Source organism: Oryctolagus cuniculus, chromosome 4 (assembly GCF_051225735.1).
Source record: "Oryctolagus cuniculus isolate XC-2025 breed Fujian yellow rabbit chromosome 4, ASM5122573v1, whole genome shotgun sequence".
NCBI lineage: Eukaryota > Metazoa > Chordata > Mammalia > Lagomorpha > Leporidae > Oryctolagus > Oryctolagus cuniculus.
Window position 1 is genome coordinate 147,928,114 of NC_142870.1, and position 17,931 is coordinate 147,946,044.

At 43.9% G+C, this 17,931-nt stretch overlaps 2 protein-coding genes across 2 annotated transcripts in view; one reads left to right on the top strand and one right to left on the bottom strand.

Moving 5' to 3' along the window:
* The window catches only part of ACAD11 (acyl-CoA dehydrogenase family member 11), a 96,676-nt gene that overhangs the window by 52,962 nt on the left and 25,783 nt on the right, over positions 1-17,931 (top strand). The window lies entirely within an intron of this gene.
* Positions 295-5,613, bottom strand: ACKR4 (atypical chemokine receptor 4). Its single transcript, XM_008266199.5, has 2 exons — positions 4,798-5,613; positions 295-1,880 (listed from the first exon to the last, which is right to left on the bottom strand). Exon 2 carries the CDS (start codon positions 1,869-1,871, stop codon positions 819-821), a length of 1,053 nt encoding a protein of 350 aa, XP_008264421.4. The 5' UTR covers positions 1,872-1,880; positions 4,798-5,613; the 3' UTR covers positions 295-818.

The window sequence follows — 17,931 nt, forward strand, 5'->3', positions numbered from 1 at the left end:
TGACATCATGGAAGCAAATTATATGTCTTGAAACTTACCAGGGATGAAACAAAAGGGCCAGAAAATCTTATGAACTTCTTTGTTGTCATTAATTGCTATTCTTTCTGGGATTTTATAAAAATTACTTGCAAATTAAGAAATGGAAAAAGATAGTTTTACTGCATAATTATTCAAGAATTAAAATTATGCAGGGAGATCATTCTCACATTAAAAATAAAAATAATTACAGATACCTCTTAACATAAGCATCTTCATTAATACATTTTAGATGATCTAACTTACAGAAGAGCAGGCTTTTTTTTATTTTGAAAAACTCCCTTTATTTTGAAATTATTATAAATTTATAGCAACCTCTAAAGAAAGTATAGCGTGGTCCCAGGTAACCTCCACCCAGTTTCTCCCTGTAGTTCTCATCTTACATGATTATAGGTTAATTACCAAAACCAGGAAGTTGAACTTGCTGCAGCGTCTGTCTGTGTGTAGTTCTGTCATGTTATCACGTGTGTAGATTTGTGTAAGCACTACTGCCATCAAGACACGGAACTATGCATCACCACAGGATCTTCCTCTTCATGGCAGGCGTTTTTATTTATTGCTGTCCCTTACTGCTGTTTGCCTGTGTCGCTAGTGTTGATTTTCACACTTTGCACAGCTATTACCTCCTTTCCTCTTCTTGGCTCCCGTCCGGCCCCTCCCCCAACCCCTTTCTGGTTATAAGCGGCAACCACGGAGTCTGATTCTCAGAACACCGCAGATGTGTGAACTGAGGCAGAAGCACCACTCGTGCGTGTCCAGGCAGAGGCAGGGCCGCTGAACATTTAAATGCTGAAGGTACTGGTCGGCTCTGTAGGGCCCTCGGAATCGAAAGGAATCTCCTCTGCGTTTTGTCGCTGTCTTCTCCAGGACCCGTATTTCTTGGCCACTTTCATGATGTAGTTTTTAAAAGAGGCGCCCATGAAGACGTAGAGGATGGGGTTGAGGCAGCTGTGGAAGAGCGCAATGCTCTCGGTGACCTGGATGGCGACGTCCAGGCGCTTGCTGGCGTCACAGTCGGTGATCAGGGAGTAGATGATGTCCACGGCTTGGCAGAACTTGACGACGTTGTAAGGCAGCTGCGTTATGATGAAAACTAGAACCACGGCGAGCACAACTTTGAGGGGTCGGGATTTCTTAATGTTCGGCGTCTTGATGAGCGTTCTTGCCGTAATGAAGTAACACACCCCCATGATGAGAAAGGGTATCACGAACCCGATGCAGATCTCCAGCATCTGGACCGATGCTTTCACCGAGGTTCCCAGCTGGTGGGGAAAGATGGGGATGCAGCGGGCATTGTCGTTGACCGTGTAAAACACCAGCTGGGGGGTGCTCAGCAAGGTAGCGGCCAGCCAGACGCAGAGACAGATGAGCCAGCACGGCCTTCCCGCCCCCGCTGGGCCGGGGACTTTGGTTACTGCCCAATATCTGTCGATGCTGATACAAGCCAGGAACTGCATTCCTGAGACAAAGTTGACTGTGTACAAGGCCGACGTCACCTTGCACATCACTTTACCTAGAACCCACCCGTGAACCGCATTGACTGCCCAGAAAGGTAGGGTAAACAGCAGGAGTAAATCAGCCACGGCCAAGTTCAAGATGTACACATCGGTTTTGGTGCGCTGTTTCTTGTAATAGGCATAGATGGCCACTACGGTGGAGTTGCCGGCAAGTCCAGTGATGAAAGTGATGGTGAAGAAGACAGGGAGGAAAACTTTTGCAAACTGTCTCACCTCTTCCTTTATGCAGATAGCTTCGTACAGGCTGTAGTCGTGCGTGCCATTCAGCTCATTCTCCTCGTAGTAGTAATCTGTTGACTGGTTCTGCTCCAACGCCATGTCTCCCACCTAAGTAGCAAAGAGAACATGAAACACTCGTCTGAATGTTGCTTTATAAAAAGCAGGCTTTGGCTGGCGCCACGGCTCACTAGGCTAATCCTCTGCCTGTGGCGCCGGCACACCGGGTTCTAGTCCCGGTTAGGGCACCGGATTCTGTCCCAGTCGCTCTTCTTCCAGGCCAGCTCTCTGCTGTGGCCCAGGAAGCCAGTGGAGGATGACCCAAGTGCTTGGGCTCTGCACCCGCATGGGAGACCAGGAGAAGTACCTGGCTCCTGGCTTCAGATCGGGGCAGCACGCCAGCCGTAGCAACTACTTGGGGGGTGAACCAACGGAAGGAAGACCTTTCTCTCTGTCTCTCTCTCACTGTCTAATTCTGCCTGTCAAGAAAAAGAAAAAGCAGGCTTTATCTTTTCCCCAGGGAACAGGTTTGCTGCAGCCAGAGTGAGCCTGAACCCACCATCCTGAAATGCTCCAATTAGACCCTTGCCTTTTGTTCTTGTAACAATAGCATTTCAAATGTGAAAATTTAGTCAGATTTCAACTAAAGGGAATAAAAGTTATAACTTTTACATAAGTATTAGTGATTCTGATAGGGACATATTTATAAAAACTTAAAAACAAAAATGACTTCAAATACATTTACTTTGGTTTTTGTATTACTTATTTATAAATTTAGTTAAGTGCCTTATCTCAGCATCTACACTGAATGTCCCTGGTTGACTTTTTTTAAGATTTATTTATTAATTATTTGAAAGGCAGAGTTACAGAGAGGCAGAGGCAGAGAGAGAGAGGTTTTCCATCCGCTGGTTCACTCCCCAGATGGCCACAATGGCTGGAGAAGCACTGATCCAAAGCCAGGGAGCTTCTTCTGGGTCTCCCCTGTGGGTGCAGGGTCCTAAGCACTTGGGTCATCTTTCACTGCTTTCCCAGGCAATAGCAGAGATCTGGATCGGAAGTGGAGCAGCCAGGACTTCAACTGGTGCGCATATGGGTTGCTGGCATTGCAGGTGGTGGCTCTACCAGCTGCGCCACAGTGCCGGTCCCTGGTTGGCTTTTATAACACAAGGTCTCCTTAGCTGACTTCCCTCCTAAGCCTGCACTACTTGCTTATCATGTGCTATTATTTGATAGCACTTTCATCCCTGTAGTGCTACGCTGTAAGCCAGCACTGCTCTTGACTTCTCTCTTATCTTCATCTCTGATTTCCAGTCAGTCCCTAAATTCTGATTCCACCTTCCCAGTAGGTCCTGTTTCTGTCTCCTTGTCATCTGAACTCTTCACATCTGCACACACTGACCATCCCGTTTCTCACCTGGCCTGCTGCCATGCCTTCCCAGCTGGCATCCTCCCCTTGTTACACCTCCTTACCACCTCTTGCCAGATACCACAAAGACCAGGATGTTCTGTCTCTGGCCATCTGTCACTCACCTGCTTAGCTCCTCAGCTGGAAGGCCCACTGCTTGGCCTGAAACACGGAATCCCAGCTCCTTAATATGGTGCCACGCAAACCTCCTCTACTCTGCCTCCCCTGTGCCCTACCTCACAGCCAGCAGTTGGTTAGCCAATGTGGCTGACAGGCACCATGCTGCAACATCTTGCGTTCCTTTCTCTGCCATAGTGTTTCCTACCCTTCCCTTGAAGGGCCGGTTGTTACTCAGTTTAGCTTGCATGTTGCCTCCCCAAAAGACCTTCCTGATCCTACAGCAGTCTCTGCCTGTGGCTTACAGAATTGACCCTGTGCCATGGGAAAGATGTTTCTCAGACAGCCTTGTCCCTCTGAGCTCCCCAGAGTTAAGCTCCCCAAAGTTTGTCTTGAAAACTCTATCAGCCTGCCTGGCACACACTAGCTGCTCAGGAAATACCGGTTAAGCTCAAAGTTTTGCCAGAAGGTATGAGCTATTACTCCAGAACATAGACGTGCATGCCAGAAATCTCCTGTCTCAACATCAGTAACTGGATTGTGTTGGCTAGTAGCACCCCGTAGTACTCAGAAACACTTGCACAGAATTCACAAGCTATGTAATAATGCACAAGTATGTAATAATGACTTTCAGTGTTTTCATTATGTGCTGAGTTTGGTTTTGCTTTTCTTTACCCTTTTTATCTCTTGTTGAGTATTTTTGTCCTTTGGGGGAAAATAATCTCAAACTATTTTTGTCTTTCAAAGAATCTCAAACATCCTTATAGAATAGGTAATACAAATATTATTGTCAAAAATGTGTTCCAATGTATGGTTCATTCTCAAAATCCTGTTCTTAGGCTTGCTAAGCAGTCCTGCTTGGGGAAGTGCAGCAGAATGAAGAGGGCCTGTGGGGGAAAAGGCACAGAGAAGAGCTGCTTTCTCTTGGCCAAGACCAAGAGCCCACAACTTAACAGGGCTGTATTTATCATCAAGATTATCTGGAATGGTGCAATCTGGTCTTCATTTTCTTATGTGTTAATTATTAACACAACATGAACTTTGTTCTTCCTCTTTCTTACAGAAATCTTAAATCTGATAAACAAGAATATGGCCAATAATATATTAAGGAAGAGTATTTTTTTAAGTAAGAATCTGACTAAATATTTGAGTAAATAAGATCAGGAATGGGAATGGTTTGCAATAATAATATTTCTGGCAGATACACAGAAACACATTTTTTTAAAGAACGAAAAAAATCAGCATTTGCAGAAAAAAGTAGTATAGCAAAATATATTTTCTCCTTACAAAGTTGTATAGCCATGCAATGGAATTTAAAATAATACTTCTTACTGGTTCAGATTTTCATTTTAAGGTGAAAGTGTAGAGCAGTTTTCAAATAGCTCATTTTTTGGACATGCACACATTTAAGTTTTATAGTTGAAAGCTCCCTCTCTATAAGTAAACATACAGTCTCTGGTCCTTAAAATACCATCATATTCAAGTGAGAAAAAAGAAAGAACTGACCTGTTTCAGTGGACAGAGAGTAGTGGTCCAGTGCTGCGTGAAATCCAGTGACTGCCCCAACTCTGGTTACTTTTGTTTTGGTTTCACACCCGCCTTTATCTTGCCTCCAAGAGGGCTTTCCTGCAATTTAACGTTGTGATAACTTGATCCTTTTTTAAAGCGAAATCCTGTGAAAGCAAATCCAAGTTCTTCAGTAGGCTAGGACATGAATTTGGAAGCATTCCATCTTGTTTCCAAAACTACAGACTTTTCAAAGTTTCCACGTGGCGGAGGGAACAGGAAAGTGCCTGCCTCGAAGCAGCTGGCCAGGACCTGCAGGGAGTGCCCGGAATGTCGCCAAGGAGATCCTCAGTGAAGCTATTCCGCCCCACCCCAACAGGAAACAAAGATTGTGTTAACCCAGAAGATGAAGCTATCAAAGACTACATTCTGAGAAAGCATGAGTAGGGATTAATATTTTTATGCTACAAGATTTAAAGTTCACTTCAACTAGGAGACTCCTGGCTTCACTGTCCCCTTTGTCCCTGACTTGGCGTGTGCCTTTCCCCAGGCTTGAAACTCTCTTGCTTCTTGTAAACAAATGCAGTGTAGCAAAAGAAGAGAAAGGCATGCAGACTTGGCCCTCAAGGTCTGTTTGGACTAGACTCTCCCCCTCCTTTGCATGGCAGTTGCCTTATTTATTTTCTCATGCAAAGCCAGCCTCTCCACCTGCTCGTTATTTCAGACTCAGATTGTTTTGATTTTCTCCAAGCCATTAGTCTCCCTCCATGTTGATTCGCAGGAAGACTGTTCAGTAGCGTTTCCTTACTGACCCCAATGCATCTGGGACAGCCAGCTGCTCTCCATTATCTACCGCTCTTTTTTTTTTTTTTTAAGTTTTAATTATTTGAAAAGCTGAGTGAGACAGAAGAGAGAGAGGTGTCTGCCATCTGTTAGTTTACTCCCCAGAGGCCTGCAACAATTGGGACTGGGCCAGGCTGAAGTTGGGAGCCAGGAACTCCATCCAGGTCTCCCACATGGGTGGCAGGGATTCAGGCACCTGGGCCATCATCTGTTGCTTCTCAAGCGTGTCAGCAGGGAGCTGGATTGGAAGTGGAGCAGCTGAGACTTGAGCCCACATTCTAAAATGGGATGTGGGTGTCACAAGTGGTGGCTTAAGCTGCTGCGCCACCATGCCCACCAGCCTGCCACTCTGCCACGTAGCTGTGTGTGGCTATGCTAGTTTACCAAGAGAAAAAGCACTTAGATTTGCACCATTTGCATTTTCTGTGGTGTGAACACCCCCATTGTGGCCAACTTCAGGCTATGGAAACACAGTTGTGCAAGTGCTCGGTGAACAGCCTCATTGGCATCCTGAGCAGACCCCAGCACAGCTCTTCCCCAGGAGGCGTCTCTCTGACCACTGCTCTGAATGCTATGCCAGCCCTGGCTGGACTCTTTGGTCTGCCCCTTCCCTTCTTTTCAGTTATCTGGGAATCCCAGCCAAAGGGCATGATCGAAGATCCTCCACTAAATGGTTGCCTCTGGGCCTTATCTCTCACCCCTTCTCCACTGCATCTGTCTCTTTGCTTCACACCTTTTGTGCCAGCTTTCCTATTTGCCTGGGATGTGCTTTCCACACTTGCAAGGCTTACTCTCTTATCTTTTCAAAACTTTGCTCAATTTCCACTTACTCCTGGGGCAATCCCTAACTGCTCAAAATACTCCGCACCCAGCTGTACTCCCAATCCACCTCCTCCATAGCATTTTTGTCCTAATGTAGCTTATCACTTTTATGTCACTGTCTATTATCCCCAACCCCATATTAGAATAGAAACATCATCATTTGTCTGCTGTGCTCACTGATGTCTCCCAAGGGCTTAGAATAGTGCCTGGTTTATCAGAGGTGCTCAAGAATTATTTTGAATTATTAAGGAAGATCCTACTATTCTTCTATGACTATTCCATTTGGCTTACCTTTAATGCTCTGCATGATTGGTCTATGCAGCCTCCATGATGGCCAATCACATCTTCTATTTGATCTGCCTGTAGAATACACAGTACTGGCTTGTGGGTGGGCCTTTGCGTGTTCTGTTATTCCTGTCTGGAATATTCCCCCACTCCACATTGGAGCCCTAACTCCTCCTTAGGATTCAGATTCAGGCCTGACTTTAACATTAATCAATCCAGGAAGCCTTCGATAACCATTCTAGATTAGATAAGACATGCCTATTCTTAGCTTCTAGAGTACAGCTCGCTCCATTGTTAGTGCTTCCTAAAATTTTCTCTCTGTTGGAGCTGACATTGTGGTTTAGTGAATTAAACCACCACTTGTGATGCCAGCATCTTGTATCAGAGTGCTGGTTTGAGTCCTGGCTGCTCCACTTCCAATCCAGTTCCCTGCTAAAGCACTTGGAGAAGTAGCAGAAGATGGCCCAAATATTTGGGCCCCTGCGACCCATGTGGACAACCTGAATGGAGTTCCAGACTCCTGGCTTCAGCTTGGGCTGTTCTGACCATTTGGGGAGTGAACCACATATGGATCTCTTTCTCTCTTTTTTTTCTCTCTCACTCTGTTGCTTTGCCTTTCAACATCTGTTTTTTTTTTGACAGGCAGAGTGGATAGAGAGAGAGAGAGAGAGAGAGAGAGAAAGGGCTTCCTTTGCCATTGATTCACCCTCCAATGGCTGCCGCGGCCAGCACACCACGCTGATCCGAAGGCAGGAGCCAGGTGCTTCTCCTGGTCTCCCATGGGCTGCAGGGCCCAAGCACTGAGCCATCCTCCACTGCACTCCTGGGCCACAGCAGAGAGCTGGCCTGGAAGAGGGGCAACCGGGACAGAATCTGGCACCCCGACCGGGACAAGAACCTGGTGTGCCGGCGCCGCAAGGCGGAGGATTAGCCTAGTGAGCCGCGGCGCCGGTGCCTTTCAACATCTTAAAAACTTTTTTTCTATCTTTCATGGCTATTATGTACCCCATTATATTCTCAACATACAGCTTGGTGCCTTACTCATGGGTCCAGCTTAGCAAATAGTAATTAAATACATGAGTCAATCACTTGGTGCTTAAGTAACTTATCCTCCACAGATGCTTAAGTGTAGCAGTGGAGCCAGAACTTGAATTGAGATCTCCATTCTTCAGCTATTCTCATTTTGTTAAGCTGTCTCTTGAACATCTGTATTATCCCATGCTGCCATCTCTTCTGGAATCTGGTTACTGCCTTGTGAATATTTGAGAGTATCCCTTTCCTTTATTGACCCTACTACCAACCACATCCTTTCTTGTACATAGGATTTCCTTCTTCTAAATTGGCTCTAATTTCCATCTTTTGGATTTGCATTATCATTTTTGCTTACTCAAATACATTCCCAGCCCTTGGGGCAAAAAGGATCTGGGGATTGAGCTGCTGCGTCTGGTATCATATGAGTCCCACCTGTGTGGAATCATGGCCAAAGCAGCACACCAGCTGGCCTTCTCCTGGATTTTCTTCTTCTCCAGGTGGAAGTAGGAGATTTGGTGTATTGGGAGAGATTTGAAAAAATATGAAAGGCAGTCCTGTAGCTTGTAGGGGACAAAGAAGCTTCACTCACTGCAGGCAGCTTTTCAGAGCACTAACTTGATATTTCTTGAATGCCTTATTTTCTCTAACTCTCTTCTACTTCTCATATCCCTAAGAACTCAGTCCTTGTGCTTCTATTCTGCCCACCATCAGTGGTCTCCTGCCTCATTAATAGAGCAATGCCCCTTATTCCCAAGGAATCTCTCTCCCCACACCCATTCCTCATCCTTCCTGTTGGATGTTCAGGAAGCAGTCTCACTATAAACTCTCAACTACATGTGATCACTGAAAATATCATTGATATTGAGATATGCTTGGGCATTATTTGGATAACCTTATGATTTCTTTTGAATGTCCATATCATATACTGAAATCTTACTATACATGACTTTGTTAACTTCACGTCTTTGCATAAGTAAGATGTTTGAGTTATTACAAATTCACTATAAATGGCATTTTCAGTAGGTAAATAATATTTTGTCATGCATTATGAATTATTATAATTTGGTGTATTTTCCTATTATAGGATTTTTAGATCATTTCCAGTGTTTTGTTATTTCAAATAATGTTACAAAGAGCACCTTTGTGTGTGGGCATATATATTATATGTGTATGTGTGTGTTTGTGTATACAGTTTTTCTTTAGATGTGGGAACCCAAACTTAATCTAATCTCACTGAGGTGTGTTCAAGAATATCCTTTTTGTTCTTACACAAAAGACAGTGTTTTTACTACTCATACTGAATAATAATCCTAGAGATTTGCTTTTCCATTTTGGTGCAAACAAAGCTTCCTTACTCTTTTTATTTATTTACTTTAAACTTTATTTGAAAGGCAGAGAAAACTGGTTCATTCCCCAAATGTCCTCAATGCCTGGCACCAGCCTGGGGCAGAGCTGGGAGCCAAGAACTCAATCCAGGCCTCCTACATGGGTGCCATAAACCCAACTACTTGGACCATAACTACTGCCTCTAGCTGGAGTTAGAAGCCAAAACAAGGTAATGAACCCAGGTACTCCCATATGGGATGCAGATATCTTAAACAGTGTCTTAACTGATGATCAGACACTCAGCCTCCTTATTATTTGTAGAAGAGTTCCATTATGTGGACATACACGGTATATTTCAACAGTCTTCTCTTGGTGGACATGGGTGTGCATTCACATCTTTGCAAATACAAACAATACTTCTGTGAAGGATAATCTTGAGCACTGTCATTCCATTCAGAAACATCTACATCTGTAGGATAAGTTTAGAAGCCAGATTGATACGTCAAAGACTAAAGGCATCTGTAATTGTGAAGGTTGTTGCCAGCCCATGCTCTGTTGGGATGCTGTCACTCTGTTCTCCCACAAATCATAGATGGAAGTACCTATGTCTCTAAGACCCTGGCAATAGAATATGTTGTTTTACTACCATTTCACTTTCTAAATGACTTGTAACAGATGTAGTACCCCTAACTCTGCCCTTGCACACCAAATGCAAAATACTGTGCAATAAGCTGCTGTTGAATATTATCTTGGTCAGCTAATAATACGTGAAATGGCACTCCATTGTAGTCTTATTTTGCATTTATTTGGTTTGTGGTAAAGTTAAACACTTTATAAATCTCTTTATTCTCATCTCCTCTTTCTGCAATTGTATTCTTTGCCTGTCTTTACTCTGGATTTTCAGATGTTCTTTATATTCTCAGGATGTAAGTATTATATGCATTTTTCATAAATGTTGAACTATTTTCCACCAATTTTTCCTTATTTTGCAATGTGTGAGTTTTCTAATGACAACCCAGTTATAAACCACCACTTTATAAACTTTATAAACTTTCAGAGTGTATTTCCCTTACCAAAGATAACACATGCTCCAAGAGAACACATGAGTTGTTTTTCCTTAACTGTGGGATTGTATGATCAACAATTTTTCACACATAAGAATTTTATTGTAAAATGGTGCTTAACTCAGAATGTTATTTTCCACTTTGAATTGGTAATATTTTCCAGATTTATTTATTTGAAAAGCAGACTGACAGAGGGAGAGACAGACAGATGCACACAAAGAGAAGAGAAGGGAAGGGAAGGGAAGAGGAAGGGAGGGAAGGGGGAGGAAGGGGAGGGGAGAAGAGGGTTTGGGAGGGGAGGGGAAGGGAAGGGAAGGAAAGGGAAGGGCAGGGAGGTATCTTCTACTTGCTGGCTCACTTTCCAGATGCCCACAACAGCCAGGGCTGGGCCAGGCCAGATCCAGGAAACCTAGGCTCCATTTGGGCCTCCTTCATGAGTATCAGGAGTCCAAGTACTTTGGCTATCTTCCACTACCTTCCCAAGCACATTGGCAAGAAGCTGCATTGGAAGTAGAGTAGCTACGACTTGAACTGGCACTCTGATATGGGATATGGGCATCCCAAGCAGGGTTTTTTGTTTTTTAAGATTTATTTATTTAAGAGGTAGAATTATAGACAGAGAGAGGGAGAGACAGAAAGAGAGGTCTTCTATCCTCTGGTTCACTCCCCAAATGGCTGCAATGGCCAGAGCTGGGCTGATCCAAAGCCAGGGGTCAGGAGCTACCTCTTGGTCTCCCATTCAGGTCCAGGGATCCAAGCACTTGGACCATCTTCTACTGCTTTCCCAGGCCATAACATAGAGCTGGATTAGAAGAGGAGCATCTAGGACTTGAACTGGCACCCATATGAGATGGGCAGCTGCTTTACTTGCAACACTACAGTGTAGCCCCACAAGCAGTGGTTTTACAATTGCCCCACGGTGCCTGGCCCAGGATTGTTGATATTAAAGCTAAAGCCAAAAGAAGTTTAAATATGTCACCTCAGAAATCTAGCATTGATAGAAGCACAAAACTGCCTCCTATTATATAATCATTTATGTCACTTTCTTAGTTGTTGCCTAATACATCCATACCCACCCATATTTTTGTTTTTCTACTTGACATCTTGCCTTTTTCCAGAAATGATCTTGCTTGATAACCATGTGGTTGTAGGAGCCTGGAATTAAGTCATCAGCATATATCACAGAGATAAGATTTTTAGCTTGACTTAATCCTGGCGCTTGAATAGTCTTGAAATACTGCAAAATGTGGATGAAAAAAAAGTTATTTCTCTCACCATTAAAAAAACAACTAGAAGATGGAATTTTGGATATTTTCTCTATAAAGAAATGTTAAGTGCTTAAGAGGGTAAGTATATTTACCCCAGTTTTGGGGAATCACATAGTAATGCTTAAAACACACCCAGTGATTGATGTGTGCCATCTGTTTTCCTTCATGAAGGCCTCAGTCCCAGCGATCAGGTAGGAACCTTCTCTTTCTATTCATGTTTCCTCTGATAGATTGCATCTGTGACATCTGATATCTTGTTAACCAGATGCTCTAAAAGAGCAAAATCATTGAAAAGAAGGATATTTGCTGCTGCTGCTGCACCTGCCAAATTCTGCTGGTAGCTAAGGGATGATGTATTTGTGAGGGGTTTTTCCTCATTTTTCTGAATCATCAAGTTTGAGCCATAGTATTTCAATTTTTGTAAATTATGCTCTCACCTTTACTTCCTCTACCTAATGATCACAGAAAGAGGGCCAAGTTGGACATTTCATTTTTCAGAATCTGAATTGTTCTTCAGAGTTATTTTGTTTCTTCAGTTTTTTCAAACTTAACCTGATATCTAAAATCTATTGAGCATTTATATAAGAATGTCATAAGAACATTTTATTATAGAAATAACGATGCAAGAAATGATATTGGGTAATATTAGAGGAAAAATGATATAATCTGCAATTAGAAAAATCAAGTTTTGGACCCACATTCAAAAGAATTATAGAAAATCCTCTGTTTGATTTAAGGGAGAGAGGAGAAAGAGAAAGAAGCAGATACAGATAGATCTGTTGCCTGCTAGTTCACTTTCCAAATGGTCACAATGGCCAGAGCTGGTCTAAAATTGAGAACTCAATCCAAGTATCCCCATCTCCAATGTGGGTGTGTCGCTCCCCCTCTTCATGGAGGAACGACACTAAACCCTGCCTAGGTTTCCTATCCAAGTCACGGCACCATTATGTCGTTCCCCCTCTTCGTGGAGGAACGACACAGGACCCTGCGTTGTTCTTTTGTCTGCTCGGCCCTTCCCGGGTTTGCTGCTGGTTCTTCCCGGGTTGGCTACCGTCCCTCCACCTCCGTGGAGGGGCTGGCCCCCTGCCACTTTCCCCACTTCTGCAGGGGAGCGGCACACCGCCGTCCGGCTCTCTCAGGGGCTGCTCAGGTGTTCCTTCAGATAGATGTTCCTGGTGCATGTTGTCTCTCTCCTCCTTTATAGTCCTCTTCCACCAATCCCAACTCTGCTACCTACACGCCGAGTACGCTGCTCTCCTCCAATCAGGAGCAGGTCCTGCTGTTTATTGGTTGAACTGGAGGCAGCTGTGTAGAAGCTGTTTCCTCCTTTCCCAGCGCCATATTGTGGGAGAGCAGATGCATAGAATAAGTCTTAATTCCAGTAACTTAGTCTAGTCCGAGTTGCTCCCAGTTGCTCCCCACATGGGTGGCAGGGACCCAAGTATTTGGGCCACCACTAGGATCTCCATTACCAGGAAGATGGGATCAAGAACTGGAGCTAGTACTCAAATACAGCCATTCTGATGTGGGAAGTGGGCATCTTAGTGTCTCAACTGTTAGGCCAAACACCCATCTCCCCAAGAAGTTCTTGATTGCCAGGATGAAAAATATAGAAAGAAAATATCTCTAATGAAAATGAACCACAATTTCTGAAGTATGCCCACTTAAGGAGACAAGGCATTGTATAGGGCAAGTAGCTTCTTCCCTTTAGTCCATAAGCCACTGGACACTGCATGAGACTTCCTGTAACTAAAACCTCAAAGCCAGCCCCGAGCAGAAAGATATACAATTAGAAAATTAAAAGTGAGCCACTCTGTAACTTCCTCTGTAATTTCTAACTAAGAATCACAACATGAGTGCATATTATTGTACAGTCAGGGCCAATCAAGGTTAAAAAATTATTACCCCAGCTGAGTATTTTCAGATAAGTAATCCTAGCTAAGACTCACAATGAAATGTAAGTACAGGTTGAATATCCCTTATCCAAAGTGCTTGAGAGAGAAAGTATTTCAGATTTCAGAATTTGAGATATTTGAATAGTCATTATTGGTCCACACATCTGAAATCAGAAATACCGACATGATGCACAAACACTTTGGACTTTGGAGCACGCTGGATTTTGGGTTTTGGAATTAGAGACGCCCAGCTTTTTTTTTTTTTTTTTTTTTTTTTTTTTTTTTTTTTTGACAGGCAGAGTGGACAGTGAGAGAGAGAGACAGAGAGAAAGGTCTTCCTTTGCCATTGGTTCACCCTCTAATGGCCGCCGCGGCCGGCGCACCGCCCTGATCCGATGGCAGGAGCCAGGAGCCAGGTGCCTTTCCTGGTCTCCCATGGGGTGCAGGGCCCAAGCACCTGGGCCATCCTCCACTGCACTCCCTGGCCACAGCAGAGAGCTGGCCTGGAAGAGGGGCAACCGGGACAGAATCCGGCGCCCTGACCGGGACTAGAACCCGGTGTGCCGGCGCCGCTAGGCGGAGGATTAGCCTAGTGAGCCGCGGCGCCGGCGACGCCCAGCTTTTATTATCATCTGCCATTGAATCATCCTACTATTCTTCGTGTTGGTCCTCAGATAAGTAGAATTGATTTTTATTTTAATTTATTTTGATTGCTATAACTCAATACCATAAAAGGATGGATGATTGGAGTAGACAACAGAAATTTATTTCTCACAGTTTGGAGGCTGGCAAGTTAAAGATTAAGGGTCCAACAGATTCGGAGTCTGGTGAGGGCTCACTTGCTCATTCATGAAGGTTGTGTCCTTGTGGTAGAAAGAGCAACTGAGTTCCATCATTCTCTACCCCCATTCTATTTACCTAATCACCTCTTTTGGGACAGAATTATCTGCCAAAGGCTCCACCTCCAAATAGCATCACCTTAGGAGTTAGGATTTCAGTATATGAATTCCAGCAGTCACAGACATTATCTGTTAACTCCCATAAAAATCAGAAAAGGGGCTAAAGTGTTGTGGCACAGTGGGTTAAGCCACTGCCTGGGATGCCTGCATCCTGTATCTGAGTGCCTGGGTTAAAATCTCATGTCCGCTGTTAATCCAGCTTCCTGCCAGTGTGCACCCTGGAAGGCAGCAGGTGATACTGCCCATGTGGGAGACCCAGTAGAGTTCTGGGCCCCTGGCTTTGGCCTGGTGCAGCTGCAGCCATAGCTGGTGTCTGGGGAGTAATTTGACACATGGAAAACTTTCTCTTTCTCTTTCTGTCTCTCTGCCTTTCAAATAAATAAAAGTAAACTTTTAAAAAATATTTTATTTATTTGAGAGCCATAATTACAGAGAGAGAGAGAGAGAGAAAGTGTGTGTGTGTGTGTGTGTGTGTATGTGTGAGAGAGAGAAAGAGAGAGAGAGAGAGAGAGAGAGAGAGAGAGAGAGATCTTCCATTTACTGGTTCACTCCCCAAATTGTAGCATTGTAGCAACAGCCAGTGTAGCAGGATTCATGCACCCAGACATGACATCAAGGCCTCTTAACAGGAAGTAGTCTTTTATTAGGCTGGCATAAGGCCCAGGTGAAATTTCTGATCCAAAATCCTGAGACCTGAATGAAGAAGGGTTTTCCCTTATAAGGCTTTAGCCTCTTTGTCTCCCTTATATAGTTACCTGCATACATGTGATTGGAAATTCTAATATTACATGGTGGCCACAGGATTGATACAATACTGTGCATGTGAATATAGTTACTAAAGGCTTTTGTTTGTTTGTTTTTGTAAGCTGCCTGTCAAGGGTTAACATCATTGCTCTGTACTAACAAGCAGATCCTGCAATGGTTACATATAAGCAGACAGGGACTACAGTTGATTCATTCACAGGCAAGCAGATAGCAACCACGTTTCATTCCCAGGACAGATGCCTCCGTTTTTCTTCTAGCCTTGGGAAGGCCTCTACAACTTTAATCATCTCAGAAACAAGTTTAATTAAAAAACATAGGCCTCTGCTACAGCAGAGTTGGGCTGATCTGAAGCTAGGAGCCAGGGGCTTCATCCAGATCTCCCACATGGGTGCAGGGGACCACGGACTTGGACCATCCTCTGCTGCTTTCCCAGGCACACTAGCAGAGAGCTGTATCAGAAGAGGAGAAGCCAGGACATGAACTGGCACCTATATGAATGCTGGCGCTGCAGGTGGAGGCTTAGCCTACTATGCCACAGTTTTGGCCCAGGAAGTAAACATTTTTAAAAATCAGAAGAACACAATCTAGTAAATGCAAACCATTAGGAATTTTTTTCAATAAATAGTAAAGTGGATGCATCACAAGGAGTATGCTAGCTGAGATTTTACAACTTTGAAATATGTGAATGGGGAAACTTTTCTCATTAGTGCAAATGAGAATGGTCCTTTTATTTTTTTTTTTTTTTTTTTTTTTTTTTTTTTTTTTTTTTTTTTTATTTTTGACAGGCAGAGTGGACAGTGAGAGAGAGAGACAGAGAGAAAGGTCTTCCTTTGCCGTTGGTTCACCCTCCAATGGCCGCCGCTGCAGCCGGCGCACCGCGCTGATCCGATGGCAGGAGCCAGGATCCAGGTGCTTTTCCTGGTCTCCCATGGGGTGCAGGGCCCAAGCACCTGGGCCATCCTCCACTGCACTCCCTGGCCATAGCAGAGAGCTGGCCTGGAAGAGGGGCAACCGGGACAGAATCCGGCGCCCTGACCGGGACTAGAACCCGGTGTGCCGGCGCCGCAAGGTGGAGGATTAGCCTATTGAGCCACGGCGCCGGCTGGTCCTTTTAGAATTTATTAAAAATAGACTCCATTAAACTTGGAAGAAATCAAATTACAAACAATGGTTCTAAGGCAATTGATTTTAACTTAGTTTTATTTTACATGTGTAACAGTACAAAACAACTGGTGATTGGAATTTCAAGCTTGTATAGGTTTTTTTAAATTTTAGAACATCTACAATTTCTAATTCCGCTTCTATGATCATATTTTGAGATGAGCATTGCATTTATCAAATTTCAACTGACACATATTTTAAATCTGTTTTTCAAGAATACAAATATACACATGTATTCCAGTATATGAAACTTGCGCACACTGGGTGAGAGAAGACCCAGTTTTGACAAAGTTTAAAAGAGAAAACCCAGGTAATTGCACCTTCAGTCTGATGGAGTTAGCACATAAGACCAACTTTCCTACAGATCACAACTAAAAATAACTACCTGAATTCTCTGGGGGGTGAACAAAGGCAAAGTGATTTTGCAGGGTTGTCAAAATTTAGAAGAAGATCTAGGCACCAGGTGAGTTTTCCATCTATGTGCTTTAGCTTCAGCACATTGTGTGGGCTGGGGAAGCAGAGCTTCTCTGGAAAGCTCTTGTTCCAGCCCTGAGGAGCCAGAGCACAGAGCCTGCTGGAAGGTGGTGGCGCTGGGGTGGCAGCAGGGGTGAGGCAGGGGCATGGTTGTTATTCCTAGAAAGAACAAAGCTGGAAAGGGCAGCTCCAGCTGACTCCTGAACCCCAGCCATGCAAAGGGCAGATCCAAAGCAGCTGGCAGCTACCAGCGAGCACCAAGTTGAAATTTAATCTCCCACCCACCTAACTTGAGGCAGACTGTGCCTAAGTTAGACAAGACATTAACGTTCTTTGGAGGAACTTGACAGAATCCAGAGATTCTAAAAGAATCACAGTGTCCAGAATATGGACAGAACCTGGAATTACCCAACAAATAAAGAATGAGGAAAACATGGCCCTTTTTCAAAGGGAAAGGCCAACCCCAAACCACTCAGCTGTTGGAATGTATCAGGGGAGGACTTACGACAGCAATTATAAATTTGCTCAGTGAGATTAAGAAAAATAAAAAGGAAATATCAAAAGAGAAAATATTAAACATAGGGTTGCACAGAAAATACTATAACTTTAAAATATCTGAAAAATGAACAGAATAGGTTTAGTAACATAATGAAAATGACAGGAAAACGTCCAACTTGAAGATAGGCCAATAGAAAGAATCCACTTTGAAGCAAAGGTGGAAGGAAATGAATGGACAGAGTGTTAAGGACTCATCAATCAAAAGGTATACAATATGTGTGATTGGAATTCTAGAAGAAAAGGAGAGGAAGACATTGACATTGAAATGAAGAACAAATTCTAGAAATCGAAAACTGCCATTTATTATTGGTTGAGATAAAATAAATGTGTTTCCACTGAATTAAGGGCCTGTGTTTTCTAATGGCAGTGCAGACGTTTTGAGGCATGGGAAATGTTGTACTGGAACAAAATTACATTTTTCCTTCTTGTATTTATGAAATTTCTTGCATTTATCTTCTAATAAAAAGGATTCTGAGGCTGACATTGTGGTGCAGTGTGATGAGCTGCTGCTTAGGATGCTGGCACCCCCTATTGGAGTGCCTGCCACTCTGCTTCTGATCTAGCTCTCAGGAAGGCAGCAGAGGATGCCTCAAGTACTTAGGCCCCTGTCACCCCTGTAGGAGACCTGGGTGGAGTTCTGGCTACTTTGGGTATTTGGGGAGTGACTCAGCTAATGGTTCAG

What these genes read in the sequence shown, in the direction of transcription:
- ACKR4 (XM_008266199.5), bottom strand. Translation starts at nt 1,871, where the DNA reads ATGGCGTTGGAGCAGAACCAGTCAACAGATTACTACTACGAGGAGAAT.